Raw genomic sequence first — 18,286 nt, 5'->3', positions numbered from 1 at the left:
AAAATAACTGTATTGTATGCAATACATTGGATTTATATGTGTAAAAGCAGTACATTGTTTTCAAGAACATTTATTTTACAGTATATATATATATATTAGTATGAGTATAATATGTATTTTATTTTTTTAAAAATTATTTTTTTTAAATATTTAGATTTTTTAAGTTATTCAATTTATTATTTTTACATGATTTTGTGTTTCAAACTTTATTATATCCATGCTATTATATTATACTGTAAAATAAGTTTTCATGAAAAAAAATGTACCGCTTTTAGACATATAAAACCGGAAAGAAATGAACCGCTAGGGAGGTTAATTGCTGAGTAAACAAATTAGGAACACTCATTTATGACATGGAAACTGACAACAACTAACAAACATTTCTTATTTGTACAGCTCTCCCTCTAAAAAGAATATGACTATTATACAAATATATTGGGGATTTCATATTTATAGTAATAAAATTTCTTTGGGAAAAAAGGCAGATACCTATATGGAAATAAAGAGTTGTGAGGGAGGTTTTACTGTATGTTATGCCAACTGTAATTCTGCTTTATGCTCTAGCTAGTACAATTTTATTAGGAGAATATTACCTGGAATTGTATCAAGTGCTTTACTAACATCAAAGCTATATCCACAGCACCACCCTTCCGAAGCATATGTGATATAGATATGCTGACATAATTTGCCCTCAGTAATAATGTTGCTTTTTGAATTTTGTTGCGATTGCAAAAATGGCCCAATATCTGACATTTGGTTAAGATCTGTTAGAACTGGGTTAGTTTGTTTGCACCTGTAGGCCAGGTTCTGCCATGTCTCTATAATCACAACAACGTCCATGCTATACCTGGATGTAAAAGCTCACAAAGCATGCTTACTATACTGGGGACATTGTAGGAGAAGTGCAGTCTGACATATTAGACAATAAAAACCTCTCATAACACCTAATTGAGCATACAGGTATCCTATCTATATAGACTGCAAGTTTTTTTTTTCCCTATTCAGAGCTGGCAAGACATCTGCCAAAGCTAATAGCTCCTGCAGGCTGTTTATGGCCAATTTGCCATTTATATTTGGCTGTATGCCAGGCTATGTTTCCTTTAGACTGGAAGTGGTTAATAGTCTGTAATTACAGAAGAGGGCAGGTTTAGAGCTGGCTCCTGTGAGAGAGACAGATGTCTAGACTTTAGGTTTGTTTCACCCATTTCTGTATTGAAATTTCACTTTGAGGTATAGAGGGATTTAAACAGCATGCTTATGTAGAATAAGCACAGAAAGCACCTTCTAGCAGAAAATACATATTATAAATATGTAATATGTACCTGACTAAACAAAATTGGTCTTACCCAATATGTTGGAAGAAAACACATGCTTTTTAATACCTGAATATATGTACCTAAATATAGACAAGTCATCGCCTGTTTGGCCACTAATTGACAAAGCCCAACAATATTTACCTAAAGGGCTTAAATTGGCTCTAGGACACATCTACTTTGCAGCCAAAAAAGTGAGCCTATAGAGAGAGACCCTAAAGACACCCTCACTGGAACTGTGGCATCCGGACACCTCAGTAGCCACTAATGCTATGTTCAGATTTATGTGCAAAACTTTTATGAACCAGCACAGCAGTGTGGGTGACCAAGTGGCTGGCAAGTTCACAGCCGCCAGAAGCCACACAGGAATACCTGTTCCCACAAAGCCTTGCATAAAATTGGTTCTGGTTTTGGTAGCATGATCCTAAGCATTTGTTCCCTTTATGGGTCTATGCTCTGTATGATCTAATCTTACGTGAAATTGACAATACAGCATGAACACTGTACTACATTATTTATTCAAATAATATATAATAGACCAAAGACATACAGATTTAAATATTAACTCTCATTAAGGTTTAATGCTATTAGTACACTGAATAAGCACTTAGAAGGGACAGACACCAAGGCAACTAGCATATTTACAAGTAAGTGAGCAATGCATGCCTCTATATTCTTTTCAGTACACATTTCTTTTCACTATACACAGAACACAGCAATCAATAATTTTCCAGATTTCCTTTTCTTTCTAGTGTAAGTTAGAAAATTCTTGCCTGCTTCTATTAAGAGTACAGAGAAACAACAAAAATACCTAAAAAAAAAAACAATTATTATAGTAAATTACAGATGTCATATTAAATCAAACTATTTCCTTGTTTTAGAAATGGTCTCAACAGAAATCACATACTGTACCTTATACAGGTAGTCCCCAGGTTCCATACGAGGTAGGAACTGAAGGTTTGTTCTTAAGTTGAATTTGTATATAAGTCGGTTCAGGTACATTATTTTAATTAATGCAGTTAGGACAGATATTTGTCCTAACATATTATTAGGCAGTGTGGTATCAGTTACTGTATAAAACCCTGACTGTGAGTTAGTCACAAACAAAGCAAGAAAACAAAGCAAAAAAAAAAAAAAAAAAACTTTATGAAGCCTATACATTCATTAACTTCTGGAGCAAGCTGTGCTTTGATATGCAAAACAAAAAAAAACAACTGACGAGTTTGTCTTGGTCATTAAAGAATTACAAGAGCTTGAGAACAGCAAAATATTTCTTCTGCAAGTCATGTGAATCCCCCCCCCCCCTCTGTCCTGCACACAAACAGGGAAGTCCCGCTCATATCTAGGAGTCGTCTGTATTATTATTATTTAATATTATTAAACAGGATTTATATAGCGCCAACATATTACGCAGCGCTGTACATTAAATAGGGATTGGAAATGACAGACTAATACAGACAGTGATACAGGAGGAGAGGACCCATGTCGGATGTCCTTAACTTGGGGACCTGTAATACAATTAGCTATATGTTACTAATTGTATCATATGTATAGCATCTATACCAATTTTTTACCATGACGTTTCACTTAAATTACACAATTACACAGACATGGATCACTTAAACCATTTATTCCAGCATTATGTTTTTGAATTATTCAAGTAAACCCATGCAAGCACGAGGGACAAACACCATGCAACAATTCTCCTGGTGAAAACTGAGCATGAGATTTCCAAGTTGTGAGATTTTTTGTGTTGTTTCCTTTTATTTTATTTTTTTATTGATTACCCCTTTCTAAATGTCAAGATTTTTTTAAAAAAAAGTGATCATCATTTTATTAGCTGAAACTGCCATGTTAATAAAATGAACTTAGATTTTTAAAAAGTTTGGAGTATTACAAAAGTAGCAGTGATGGGGCTTTATTTATAAAATAGGGAATCTGACATTCCCTCAAACATTCCCAGGTGGTTTAAATGGCATTCCTTGCCATTTAAACCCATGGACCTGGAGGATTCTGAGAAATGTCCACAGTGTTTGAAATGTCTATTTGAGCTGAAGGTGGCATACATTCATTTGTAGAACAATTAGGTGCTGATAAAGCTGATCTAAAAAAAAAAATGATTTTCACCATCTTTCACCATGCAGCGAACAGGCTGTTCACCAAAAAAAATTACGTTATTTGTGTATAAATAATGTTATTTTTAGGCAAACAGTATTTTTAAATAAGCCCATAGTCTCCATGCATACATTTATTTGTTAGATAATACTCTGATGAATATGTATGGAATTCAGAGGAAAATGTTGTTGTTGTTTGTAGTATCCATCCATAGCATTTTCTAGCTGTCATGTTTCCAGCACAGGTAGGACATAAAAGACCATATGACTGATTGTCATGGGTTTTGTATAGGAAACAACTGCTCACCAACATTCCTAATAACGTCCCTGCAAAATTGATAGGGTAACTATTGTTGATGGTTTATTGCCACACATACTAAAATATTTATCCCATTTCCAGGTAATGCAGTATCTATTGTAGCATGTGGCTAGGTAATTTGCTTTTGGATAAGAGTGGCCTATTTAGCTGATATAAGATGACACACCACAGTTCTATGTCTTTAAAGTTTAGAATTACAATTAGTTTTATCCACTAGATGTCGGCAGGCCCATTTATCGTCATAATCATAAAGCTGTAGCACCTGTAAACCTGTTCTATACTGACATTGGTATAGTGTGTTAGTTACTTTAAGATACAAAAAGAATTCAGTGTTTGGTATATTTCTTATTTACCCTTTTTCTGCAAATACACACTTGTAGAGTATAGTTAGTGTTAGCTTTTTTAATCCCTACAGAACAGTGAAAGGACATGAAAAGTTCATGGTAAAGGGCAATGTTTCTGAACATACCATCACAAGGGAAGTGGATGTAGTGGGATTATTTACTGTAAACAGGTTGTAAAGAAGATGTATGTCTTGGTCTTGGTTTTCTAAACAAAAGATACAAACTTAAGATGAAACAAAGCTCAATAGACTATGATTGAAGGTGTCACATTTAGATTGGAAGCCTATTGTCTGCTTGTATGTTTTAGATTGTTGGGGGAAAACAGGGAGAACATACCCCTAAACCCTTATGCTAGTTTTCTGCCTCTATCCCTATTGAATTTTGTATTCCTATGATGATGACTTGATGGTTCTGCTTTCCAAACCATTTACCTCTCTTTGCAGCAAGAAGCATATTAGTCCTTATACCTTCTCTGTACTGAAAATAAAAAATTATTATTAATATTCTTAGATACTGCAGTGGCAGTCAGATGAAGTTGGAAGTCAGGTGCATGGTGATAGGAACGATGTTCAAATTCACCACTAATGCTGCAATTTCATGGGATTTCCAAAGTTCACAATTCTCACAATTGTTGAAAACTTTGTAGGTTCTCTGGTAGAAATAAGAACAACCTCTAATGCAGTACACATATCAATTCTAAAATGAGATAAACAAAACTGTATCTCTCAGAATTGTCTTCCACCATTGTCAGTCTGAGGTTGGAGCTGTTAAGGAAAGTTGATAGTTAATAGCTCTGTATAAGGAGAGGCTTCTTAAATTATTTTTAATGTGTCATTAGCTCATGTCCCCCAAGGTAGTACAGGTAGTCCCCGGGTTACATACAAGATACGGACTGTAGGTTTGTTCTTAGATTGAATTTGTATGTAAGTCAGAACATGTACATTATTTTACTAAATGCAATTAGGACAGATGTTTGTCTCAAATTATTATTTGGCAGCGTGGTGTCAGTTACTGTAAAAAATTCTCACTGTGAGTTAATCACAAACAAAGCAAAAAATAAAAATAAAAAATCTTTATGGAGCCTAGAGCCTAATATCTGAATTTTTTAAAATTATCAGTGTATTAGGTGTATTCAGCTGGTTAGACTAATCCAGACTTGTCCCCACCAAAAAAACAAAACAAAAAAAAAAAACAGTTTTTAATACCACTGTTTTAGTAATGAAGAGAGAAGAATCTGAAGTGTTTAAAGTATAGGTAGTTCCTGGGGTACATACGAGATAGGGACTGTAGGTTTGTTCTTAAATTGAATTTGTATGTAGGTCTGAACAGGTACATTATTTTAATGAATGCAAGTAGGACAGGTTTTTGTCCTAATATTAGGCAGAGTGGTGTCAGTATGTGTCTTTATAAAATCTCCACTGCGAGTTAAGCACAAACAAAATAAAAAACTTTAGGGAGCCTATACATTTATTAACTTCTGGAGCAAGCTGTGCTTTGATATGCAAAAAGAAACAACTGCAGAGTTTTTCTTGGTCATTAAAGAATTAGAGAGCTTACAGAACAGCATAAGACTTCTTCTGCAAGTCATGTGAACCACCCCTCCCCCCTATCAAGCCTCTGCCCGGCACGGAGCAAGCAGGGAAGCCCCATTTGTATCTAGGAGTCGTCCATATGTCGGATGTCCTTAACACGGGGACTACCTGTAGACACATGCATCAAGACTAAGCAAACCTTACCTTTTATTAATTGGATGTATGTATCATGGGAGAACCTGGGTGACCTAGCAAGCCAATCTTAGAGAGCTTAAAGCAGAAGTAAACTAAAAAAAAAACAAAACAAAACAGCTCATTCTTACTTTCGCAGATCCATCAATCTCTCTGAGGTTTCCTGGATCAGGTCCCACGTTGTCCTAGAATCCTTCTTTATCCTGATGCAGAGGAAGAGTCGGATGCCGCCATCTTCTTTTCCCTTCTGCATATGTCACCGGGTCTGGTACTGCGCAGGCGCGAGAACGGTTGCCTCAGCCTATAGTAGATGGGGAAATGTGCATTGAATTTTGGGCATGACACAAATCAAACATGCAATGCTGTTAATCTTTTTTACATGGGAGAACTGTTGCATCAAAAACATTTGATAACTGTCAGCTGCCCCTTTTTGTATGATGTTAACTTGTTACAACGGTCAAATACCATTTTAAGGTCTAAAGATCAGCGCTGCAATAACTGATAATGCAGTACTGATATGGGTATTTATGAGACAGCTGGCTTCTATCTGATCTATATTTACAACACATGGAATGATTGCTGATTGCAATTTCAAATCAGGTATGATAGTTTTCAAAAACTCATCAGGAAAAGCGAAACTCAATAAAATATTTGGAAGTGCATATGCTCTTTACATCTTTGCTTAACTTTCCACATCACACAGTAGAAGCCTGCGTTAAAGAGTCCTCTTGTCAATATCATTATTTTACAGTTCTCTAACCAGTGTAAGACCAGGGGCTGTCATATTCTTGTTAATATTAATATCATGAATTAATAATATTCCTGTTATGTGGCAAAAGTCAGACTTTACCTCTCTATTGTCTACCCAGAACTGAAATATTAGTTTTGGGTGAACTGACCATTTAAAGCAAAATGTCAGGGGTATTTTTTTTTCCATTCAAAACCTGCATCCTGGTATGCTGAAGAATTATGGTCATAGAATGCGTGTAGTAATCATTAACCCCATCCCAAACTAATTTTATTAAAGCATTTTTACCACTTAATTGAATAGTTGCATTAAAATTCACAACAGCAAAGAAAATTAAAGTTTGAAAACCAATTCAATAAAAAAGCAAAGTGGAATACTATACAGATTTCACAACCTTTTTACTTCTGAGGAATGCGTGATATAATTTTAGTCCTAGGTAAGAAATAATGCTAAAACCAATTATTCATCCTACATTGGAAATCAGAATGTTCCCCTTAGAGCTCTGGGTAGAGTAACACCTTTATCAAGTACGTAAAAGGTCCTTAGAGTCATGCAGCTGGCTCTACTAAATGGTATTGGCTCTAGAATTAAGCAGTCGTTAAATAGGGAATCAATCAATGTTTCAAGAACCTCCTAGCAAGCTCTAAAGGAACCCTGGGGTTACACAGATACCTAGTTCAACATGGCTTCTATAGAGTGTCAGCTGTATAAAAACTTGAGTCTGCTTTGGATGTTGACATTCCATTCAGTATAATGGCACCCAGCAGCAGTTTCTGAGACTTTGGATATCTACACAAGAGGCTTTTACATGTAAACAACATAACTAAAATTTGCAATAAAATCCACATATAATCTAGGAGGAAAAGTTGTGTTAAAATGGTCTGGAAACAGGGTCGCATTAATGATTTACTTGCAAACACTGATATGTTCAACTAAACTCCTATTGCTACAGAACAGCACAAATCCTTTAATAAATACATTGTCTTTTGTTAAGTGGTAGTCAGATTTACAGTCCCTGTGGTTATCTGTTTGACGAACCTGTAAGAGGCATAACTATCTCTAATCCACAAGTCTTCCACTTCCTTTAACAGCTCCATATTAGTGTTTTTCTTTCTCAGCAGCTTTGCTGATGCCATAAAAAAATCATTGATGAGTTAGCTAAAATTGAAAAACAAGTAGCTTTACTTATCAATATATACTCATGGTGACACATGCATAACAAGGGCTGACACCAAACACAGTTGGTTTACAATAATATTTTTCCTAAATCTTACCTGTCTATTATAAACTATTAAAATTTTTGTCAAATAGCAGCCATCAAGGTGTTTGATGTTTACTTTGTTATCTAGACAATTTCTGTGTACCTCTCTAATTTTGGTTTTAATCTATTTTTCAGTTGATTTCCTTGACTTTACTGATACAAAGCCTAAAGAATAACTGCACTTTCAGACACTGTTGTCAGGATGAAGCCCTCAGTCCCAAAGATGGCCCTGGTTGGTGGGGGGTGTCTGGTTTTGCCAATGGAAAGAAAGCTACACACTTTTGCCCCCTTTCTTCTTTGACAACCCTTCTTTGACTTTATGGATAGGAGGGTTAAACACATACTGCCCCCATTTCATATTTAGGAAAGTTCCAGGCCTTTTAAAGAGTCTGAAAATAATAATAAGGGAGAGACCTAAGACTGCTTTGCAAGGCATCACAACACCTGCAAATGGCTATAAATGCCTGCACAAGAGTTTACAAATGCCTGCAAAAACAAGTTTTAACCATAGTCTGAACCTCCCCTAGCTTTGATGTACAGAAATACCACGATTTTGTTATTATTTTTCTTTCTTTTACAGGCTCCTTCACAGCTACTCCTAACCCCTGAAATTTTGGTAAGAATATCATGTTTAGAGGATTTGCCAGTAATGCAAATAAAAAAGTTAGTGGCCACAGACGTGAATTAAATTTGATTTTACTTATGTTTATTTCAATGAAAAATTTAAAATTGGGCAATCTGTGTAACATTAGGTTGGGGACAGATTTGTTTTTCCAACTTAATTAAATAGATTTGTTTTTCCAATTATTTAATTAAAATAATATTGATTGATTATGGTTTATTGACTATGCAATCCTGCTTTCCTTAATTAAACAAACCGTGTACTCATTGACTTAATTCATTCTCAGTAACCTGTGTATCTTACCACAGCACAACCCAATTGCCTGATAAGTAGTCAAAGCACAATGAGGTTCAATAAAGAACCTGAATGGAGGAGTCATCCAGGGAGGAGAAATGACTTCCAAGATAAAGGGGTGACAGCCTGAATAAAGGTGGTTAGTTAGAATGCACTGGTAACAACATTAAGGGGGTTACAACCAGGACGGAGAAGTCAGCCAGGATAGAGAGATCACTACTAGGGAGGAGGAACTAGCGTATAAGGGACAGCCAAGATGAAGAGGGTTAATTGCAAAAGCAGCAGAAGGTGTTCTGGCTCCCTGCAGCATCCCTGCTAACTTTCTTTCCTTTATACAAAGAGCTAACTGCTAAAGCAGTTTAGGAGAGAGCTGCCTATACTGTGGTGCACATTGTGCCAATAGCCTCTGACAAGAGCAGAAGGGGGCAAGATCCACCATATTATCTGCAGACTTTAGGGTACCCCTGGCAGTTAACCTGTGTACCTGTGAGGATAGACAGATACCAACAAAAGAAACACTGTCTCATAGAATTGGTTTATACTTGAACCAATTGAATTGTTTGCATCTGACCATAAATAAGTCGCCAAAATACCATCATAGATTTTCCCATTCATTGGATATCTGTATTGACTAGGTAAATTAACTTTAGAATATACACTTTTATATGGTCCTATACCTGCAAGATGACTTCCAAATCAACTTTAAAAATTTAGGATGTTCCATTTAATTTATTACAAGTAAGATATCATTAGTGATTATAAAAAAACAGATGCAAACAGAAGTCTAAAACAATTTCCTATCCAAGGTACACAGTGTTCCTACCAGGTACACCCCTCTTCAAACACAATCCAATCCTTTGATATAATCACCTACTTTCTATTGGAAAACCCAATAAAGATTTATCCTTCCTTTGTAATTGGTTGTTATTTCTTTTTATCTGTTTTGACAGCTGATTTTGTATTTATTGCTCAGTATCCCATCTGCTACATGATCGAAACAGAATGTAGGAATGTTAGCAAATATCCCAAGGGACATAAAAACATACTGAAATGATTGCCAATGCACCTTCATGCCAGGATGTCACATGACTGCTTTACAGATGCATTTAAAAATGTCTCTTTCAGTGCTTCATATACAGCTAAAGGGAGATAAAGATCTGTTTGTTGGATACATAGCTTAAGGGGTATGTATGGCGTTTTGTGTGTATTTTCTTCATTTTTTTACTTATGTTAGGAATTAGGACATAAAGTGTTTTAAACTATTTTTATTGTTAACTAAGTAAATCAATAAAAAATATTGATTTTGAATATTTTAAATTTGTTTCATTTCATATATTACTGGTCCAAACTTAACTGATGTGCTGGAAAAACATTTTTTATATGAGTGAATGGCCTTATGTTTATGTTAAAAAATAATTAACATATAATGTAAAATTTAACATTTAAAGCAACTGCTAGGTAACACTTATCGGGCCGGCAAATCCGTTGTGTGTGCCACAGCAGTATCCCACACCGCCTATTTTGTCCAACAATGACAATTATTAATATTATTATTATTATTATTATTAATAAACAGGATTTTTTATAGCACCAACATATTACTCAGCGCTGTACATTAAATAGGGATTGCAAATGACAGACTAATACAGACAGTGATACAGGAGGAGAGGACCCTGCCCCGAAGAGCTTACAATCTAGTAGGTGAGGGAATTTCACACACAATAGGATGGGAGATATGCAGTGGTGGGAAGTAGTGATGGTTTCAAAAGACAGAAGAAGACGGGTAGGCAAGTTTGAACAAATGGGTTTTGAGTGCTCTTTTAAATGAGCAGAAAGTAGGAGCAAGCCGAATAGGATGAGGAAGACCATTCCAGAGAGTTGGGGCAGCTCTAGAGAAGTCTTGTATCCGTGCGTGTGATGAGGTTATGAGTGAGGAAGTCATTAGTAGGTCATTGGAGGAGCGGAGAGAGCGGCAGGGGGAGTATTTTTTTACCAAGTCAGAAATGTAAGTGGGACAATAACTGTGTAGGGATTTGAAGGCAAAGCACATGAGCTTAAATTTGATTCTAAGGTGAAATGAAAGCCAATGGAGAGAACTACAAAGAGATGCAGCGGAAGAGGAGCGGAGGGAAGGATGGATGAGTCTGGCTGCATCATTCATAATAGATTGTAGAGGAGAGAGTCGGGTTAGTGGAATGCCAACGAGGAGGGTGTTACAGTAGTCCAGACGGGAGATGATGAGAGCATGTACAAGGAGTTTGGTAGTCACAGGGGACAGGTAGGGGCGGATTTTGGAGATGTTGCATAGGTGAAAGTGACAGGACCTGGAAATATTCTGAATATGGGGGGTAAATGAGAGGGCCGAGTCAAAGGTGACACCAAGACAATGTGCCTGAGGGGAGGGCCGAAAACCAGTGTTGTTAACCGTTAGATACATGTCAGGGGGAGATTTGGAATTTGAGGGGGGGATGATGATGAGTTCTGTTTTATCCAGGTTGAGTTTCAGGAATCAGTCAGACATCCATGATGAGATGGCTGACAGGCAGCATGAGACCTTATCCAGGACTGAGGGAGACAGGTCAGGGCTGGACAGATAGATTTGAGTGTCATCAGCATACAGATGGTACTGTAAGCCAAAGGAGGTTTTGAGACTACCGAGAGAGGAGGTGTACAGAGAAAAGAGAACCAGTCCAAGGACTGACCCTTGGGGAACACCAACAGGGAGGAGAGTGGGTGAGGAGGAGTTACCATTGAAAGAAACTTGAAAGGAGCAATCAGACAGATTGGAAGCATACCAAGAGAGAGCAGTGTCACAGATACCAATGGAGCGCATGATTTGTATTGGAAGGGGGTGATCAACAGTGTCAAAAGCAGAGGAAAGATCAAGGAGAAGGAGCAGGGAAAAGTTGCCTTGAGACTTAGCTCTGATGAGGTCATTGGCCACTTTAGTAAGGGCTGTTTCAGTGGAGTGGGCAGTTCTAAAACCAGACTGGAGGGGGTCAAGGAGAGAGTTGATGCTCAGGTAATGGGTGAGTCTTTTGTAGACAAGGCGTTCAAGAAGTTTGGAGACATATGGGAGAAGGGAGATAGGACGCTAGTTGGAGGGTAGGGAGGGGTCCAGTGAGGGTTTCTTTAGGATTGGGAGACTTATGGCATGTTTAAAAGCTGAGGGGTATTTACCAGTAGAAAGGGAGAGATTGAATAGTTTGGTTAGGGCAGGGACCAGGGTAGAGGAATGGGCACGGAGTAGATCAGAGGGAATTGGGTCAAGCGGACATGTAGTAGACGGAGATGATGAGAGAAGAGTTAAGACTTCGTTCACAGTAACAGGGCTAAGGGAGGCCAGTGATGATTTACAGGTGGAAGGGGTGGGTATGGTTGGAGTGGCTCGGTGAGCAGAGACATCATGTCTAATTTTGTCTATTTTACCTCTAAAGTAGGTGGCAATGTCTTGGCAGAGAAGAATGTTGTGGGGGGAGCAGGTTTGCGGTTTAGGAGGGAGTCAATTGTTGAGAAGAGGTTGCGTGGGTTGGAGGCTTGAGAGGAAATGGCTGCGGAGAAATAATTTTGTTTGGTGACAGTGAGCTCTGTGTTAAAGCTTTGAAGCTTGGCTTTGTAGTCCATGAAGTCAGCGCTGAGGCCAGATTTCCTCCACTTGCGCTCAGCTGCACGAACAGACTTTTGTAGCTGTTTGGTGTGGTTGTTGGGCCAGGGTCGGGGGTTGGCAGGACGGGGGTAGCGGAAGTTGGCAGGAGCAACATTATCCAAAGCCAGGGAAAGAGAGTGGTTTAACATGGTGGCAGCTTCATCTGGGGAGGTGATTTTGGAGAGGGACGAGATTAGGGAAGCAAGGCAGTTTGAGAAAAGGTTGTGGTCAAGGTTAGGGATATCTCTCTGCCATTGGCCAAGTTTGGGATGTGGCAAGGGAGGGCAAGGGTTTGATAGGTTGAAAGTGATAAGGTTATAATCAGAGAGGGGAAATGGTGAGTTGTCAAGGAGGGTGAGGTTGCAGAGTTTAGAAAATACCAGGTCTTGATGTGCTGTGTGAGTCCAAATGAGGAGGTAATGGAGAGCAGTTTGGCTGAGGAGGGAAGGTTGGGCTCATCCATTGCAACATTAAAATCAGCAAGGATTAGGGTGGGCAGGTCATGGGAAAGAATGTGTGGGAGCCAGGATGCAAAGTTATCCACAAATTGTGATACTGGGCCAGGGGGGCGGTAGACAACAGCAACAATGAGGGGTAAGAGGCTAAAGAGTCGGACAGAGTGGACTTCAAATTAAGTGAAAATGAGAGAGGGTGGGGTAGGAAGGACTCTGTATGTACAGTTAGGTGAGAGAAGGGGACCCACACCACCCCCTACTTTGTTGGCAGGTCTGGGGGTATGTGTAAAGTGCAGGCCTCCATAGGAGAGAGCAGCAGCAGAGGCAGAGTCAGAGGAGGAAAGCCAAGTTTCAGTGAGATCCAGAAAGTTCAGAGACTTAGAAAGGAGAAGGTTGTGTATGGAGGTTAATTTGTTGCCAACAGATCTGGCATTCCATAGACTGCCGGAGAGAGGGGGTAAGGACTTATGGGTAGGGTGCACCAGCAAGGAGAATTAAGAAAAAGCAACAGCCTGTTCTTCTGTTTAGCCAGGCAGTCTGATGTATTTTATTGGCATCCCCTGCACACACTCTGAGGCTTTCAAAATTTAAAGGGCATTTTAGGAGCAGATTAGTCTTGGTTCAATCCTGTGCTGCCAGTGCTGCTGGAACTTAGCCTCTCTCCTCCCAGTCACCAGCGCCTGTTGTAGCTTTCAGCTAGGCTGACTTGTTGCTGGTTTGTGAATTCATCTAATTTACTGTTGCTGACCTTTTTAGTTCCTGACCTTGTGAGCTTATGCTACCTGGACAGACCTTTTGTCTGTGACTCCGACCCTGCTTGTGTCTTGCCTTTTCTTACCTTGTTTGGTGGACAGATTACCTGTGATTTACCTCTTGCTCTGTATTCTTGACTTGTCTCTCTTGAAATCTTGTTACTGCATTACCTGTGAACTCCTGGTCCTCTGCCAGCCCTTCCACAGAACCTCCCGAGACTGAGGGGCGGAGAAGACTGAGGTGTTAGATTGGGGACTGGTGTCTGGCAAGTACTGTAGCTGGACCAGGGCCTTACAACCACCTCAAAAGCTTAAATAACATACATTTTATTTATGTTACATTTTTCAGTAAACTATACACTACAACATTACTGGAAAGCTATTTGACTTGCAATAGGTTTTACAACAGTCACATAGGTATGGCCATCACTGCAATATTCATTTTTCAAAGACAGGCAAGAATTGGCTATCCTGCTAGTCTGTAAGTAACAAAGGCTGGTTTTCCTGTGAAGAAACTTGGATAACATTCATAAACATCCAATTCATATCAAATTCAAACTGGATTTGCCCCTTTACACACACTCTTGTATGCTAAGCCTACTTTTAAAATTCTCAATTCTCCCATGTTTGATTTTACAAATAGGCAGTTTTTCTACAGATATCTTGTGTGATAACTAAGTCATTAATAATTGTTCCAATCTTAAATGAAAGGTTTTAAGCTACTTGGTTCTATCGGAAGTTATTTGTTCATTCTCCTGACTGAGATGCATATTACTGATGTAGCCAATATTGCTTACGTTTGCCTTGGTTTAAGACTTGGGCTGTCTCTGAGACCAGATCTACTTGTAGCAGTGTCATGCCAAATGATAAGTAACATGCTGTATGTTAGCCTTAAGCTGTAGGTTCACCGTTGAAAGGCCTATAGATAAAAACATTCAATAAATTGAAACAACTGTGCAGATTGGGTCTTGTGACATTTTCCTATTTTATGATCCACAATTTTGTTCCAGAAGTATGAACTAATGTTCATAGTGGGCCAGTTTACCATTCAGGGAACATTATTTTTAAATGTCAACAATAGATTTTTCTACATTTCTTTCACAACAGGTTTTAGCATGCTAAATAGTGCCTAAAAGACAACTAAACCTTTGGCACAATTGTTTTCCAACCAATTCCACCCACCCCACTAATTGGATCTCATCAGCTCAGAGATTTATGTTCCTCCTTGAAACAGCAATCTTTACTGTGTGAAATTCCTGCCCGGTGCTCACACCAGTCGTTACAGTGAGCATTTGCAGTCTTAGTTTCAATTTGCACTATGAAATACAGCAGAGATCATAGGACCCATCAAGAAAGGTTAGTATTTAAACTATGATCTGGTAGACTGTGAGGAATTTAATAAAGGTCAAATTTTAAAAAGTTGCAAATTAGGCACACTACTACAATTCAATAGACATTTAGGCTGTGTACACACGTGCAATAAATGTCGTTCGATAATTGTTAAAAAAAAAAGTGCTCAATGACGCCGACGAACAAGGAATCTCGCTGCAAAAGAACGAACGTTCTGGCGGATCAGATTGGGCGACGATCGCTCATAATCTATTGTATGTATGGTCGTTCAGTGATCGTGGATTGTTCTGTGATACACTTTCTCCTGTTCATGTCACTTCCTGCATTGTTTGAACGATCGTTCAAACGAATGTTCCTGGTGTGTACATTATTGGTGGAATATATTTGAATGATCGTATCATTACAGCATGTACAGAATTGTGCAGAATACGATCGTTCAAAATAATCGGGAATAATCATGGATCGTTCGTTTTCAAATGATAATTATTGCATGTGTGTACCTAGCCTTAGATTGTAAACTTGAAAGGTCAGGGATCTCTTCTATATTGTTTGCATGCATCTCTACCCCACCTTTGTGTATGATATATTTGGTGACTTAGTTTTGTATTTCCCTCATTATGTACAACTGTTATGTATATTCATATGAGCTTTGTCTGTGTCTCCAATATTGTTCTTTATATCTTTGTTTGCTTTTGCCTATTGAACAACAGCATTGACGATGATGACACTATATAAACCATTATTATTGATAATAAAAAATAACTGAAATGTAGTCAGTTACTAAAGAAGAGATGTTCAAATACAAAGGGACATGTATGTTTTGACAATATAACTGCTTTATTAGGCCAAAATGATTTCCTTTTTAGCATCATCTCAAGGCTCTAAATCTTTATTATTTCTAAGCTACAGAATATTTTAAACCTGTTGCATAGGTGTACATTTCTTTCTTTCTAAAATAAGTTATCAACTTGATATGTGAAGATGTGATTGATTTTGAAATGTTTGTGTTATATAAGCCAATATTACCCTGTGATGAAATAGTGTGAATTGGAATGCAGTCCTAACAATTTTTAAATACTCATCATTTTTTTTCTGTCTAAAGCTCTTTGGTGAGCACTGTTTCCGCATTACAGAGTGAAGTATTGATCCACAGCCATTTGGTCTCCCCTTTAGACAGGTTTCTGAAGGGTAATGTTTGTGACAAACAACCGTCTCCTCTTACTTAATTACTTAACTCATTTTAAAAAAACTATTTGCTACTTAGTCTAAATTTACTGGTCAAGGGAGATTTAATTTTTCTCTGCCAAACTAAATTAAAATCAAACCAAAATTAAAATTTACTGAAGGCTGACATAAAAGAACTTTTCATAGGACATCTCCTTAATTTAGGAGTGTGCCGTTTTGACTTGGTGTCTCTTGGAAATCAGACATACAGGTTTGAAGAACCAGTTTAACAAGACAATTTCCATATGCACAAAATATCCTACAGTTTCTTCCAGCTGCCAAGTGGGATTAGATAGTTGATAACAAATCATCCATTTTATGACACCATTTTGACACCTAACATAACAGTTCATACTTTGAAATGAAATGATTTATGAGAGTCTGGAAAACTACCAGTGTGAAGCCTTCAAGATATTGATAAATCGAAAGCATAATAAAAGGATACAAAAAGACAGTGGGTACCAATTGGTAAAACTTTACTGGTACTGGGAAAAATAAAAAAAATATATAATCATTTAAATGTACTATGTTGCTTTACTTTCTGTATGCACTCTCAATGAATAACATTTACCATGCATATGTAGACCATCTTTTTTAAAAAGAGAAATAGAATACATTTCTCCTCTTTAGGTTAGGTCTTGGAAAATATGATCCTACAGTGGAATTTGTATAGTGGAGCCTGCACTAAGTCACTAAACCTGCGTGATATATATAGGTACTTAAAGTTACAAGTTACTTAGGATTTTTGCCAGTTTTTAAAATAGTTGTCTATAGATTAATAAGGAAGATAATGTTTAATTACAGGAATTTACTAAATGTTTGTAAAACAATTAGTTGTGTATATGGTTAAAAATTATATCATATACAGCAGTATAAAGAACTTTTAGTCATCTAGGAATAAGATATATTAACATAATCTAAATCAGTCTGACAGTATTGGAATATTCAATACATGCCTGTAAAATTATGTTGCTTACTTGTAAAGATATTTCTACTTTAAAAAGAAAAACCACTGGTACTAGTTCTAATATTAGAACCTGGGGTATCCAGTACTGCAGGGTAGTGAATAATTTATTCTACTTGTTGATTTATACCAAAGCATAGTAGGCAGCTTCATGAGTCTACTGCAGGGGTCTGCAACCTGCGGCTCCGGAGCCGCATGCGGCTCTTCAGCCTCCTTGTTGTGGCTCCCTTCGGCTGCCGCGGGGAGATCTCTGATGGGGGATCCCCTTCCTCCCAAGACACTGCGGAGGAGGGGGATTCCGTTATGTTTTGCGGCTCCAGACTATTTTTCTTTAGTGGAAGAGGAGGCAAAATGGCTCTTTTGATAGTAAAGGTTGCTGACCCCTGGTCTACTGCATTGAAGCAGATTTACTAACAAACAAATTGTGGAAATATCTACCTATAATTCAAATATATGTTTCTTGTTTTCATTTGATTGGATAATTTATGTGATTCCTTATACATTTTGTGGTGTAAACATTCTCATATCCTTTACTAAACGTTACATTTACTGCCTTTACTTTACCGCCCTCAATTCCACCCCGAGTGTGGCTCTGGGTTACTGCATTCTAAAATGAAAATTAATCCTGAGCCACACTCAGGATTACCGTAAGGGAGGTTAAAGTGGACCTTTCAGTGAATAAAAGTCCTAATTAATATACTCCTGACCTGTCATTACGTACAGCAACGGTAATTTTAACAAAAATTCAATATAATAAAAACTGTACCTTTTATAGGTAATATGCAAACAAGGGACTCCAGTATAGGGACTCCAAGTTTGCTTTAAAGATTTCTAGGGGTTACTCAAACTGTGATTGTCCTAATATTTGATATTGTCTGCATAGTTCTGGGCCCAATACCACTTGGTACAGCCAGCTGCATGACACTAATGATGTTTTTAGTTATCTTAAACTGTGGTTTCTAACCATCCAAGTATGCTGGGATTCTTTTACTGACCACTTTTTTCCAGGTTCACTGAAACTTTACAAAATTATTACAAGTGTTCCTCAGGAGCAAAGGTTGAGAAAGGCTGTTCTAGATTAACACAACGTCATCACCAGGGTTGATGTGTGTCAAACATTTTTGAATACAACCAAGAACTGTACACACACCAGAAT

General features: G+C 37.7%; 1 protein-coding gene across 6 annotated transcripts in view; it reads left to right on the top strand.

Moving 5' to 3' along the window:
• EIF1B (eukaryotic translation initiation factor 1B) overlaps positions 1-18,286 on the top strand; it is a 48,882-nt gene that overhangs the window by 18,100 nt on the left and 12,496 nt on the right. The window contains exons 4-5 of one of the 6 annotated variants that reach the window (XM_072412293.1): positions 8,404-8,439; positions 9,865-9,923. The exons of 1 other annotated variant lie outside the window; for it this stretch is intronic. In XM_072412293.1, the coding sequence (XP_072268394.1) occupies positions 8,404-8,439; positions 9,865-9,882 (54 nt within the window). In that variant the 3' untranslated portion in view covers positions 9,883-9,923. Of the gene's footprint in view, positions 1-8,403; positions 10,051-18,286 lie in introns of those variants that run through there. 4 more of the 6 variants (XM_072412291.1, XM_072412292.1, XR_011920919.1 and 1 more) reach the window with 4 other exon arrangements.

The sequence above is a fragment of the Pyxicephalus adspersus genome, chromosome 5, assembly GCF_032062135.1.
Source record: "Pyxicephalus adspersus chromosome 5, UCB_Pads_2.0, whole genome shotgun sequence".
Taxonomy (NCBI): domain Eukaryota; kingdom Metazoa; phylum Chordata; class Amphibia; order Anura; family Pyxicephalidae; genus Pyxicephalus; species Pyxicephalus adspersus.
The sequence above is the reverse complement of the archived record's forward strand: the minus strand, read 5'-3'. Positions and strand labels throughout refer to the sequence as shown.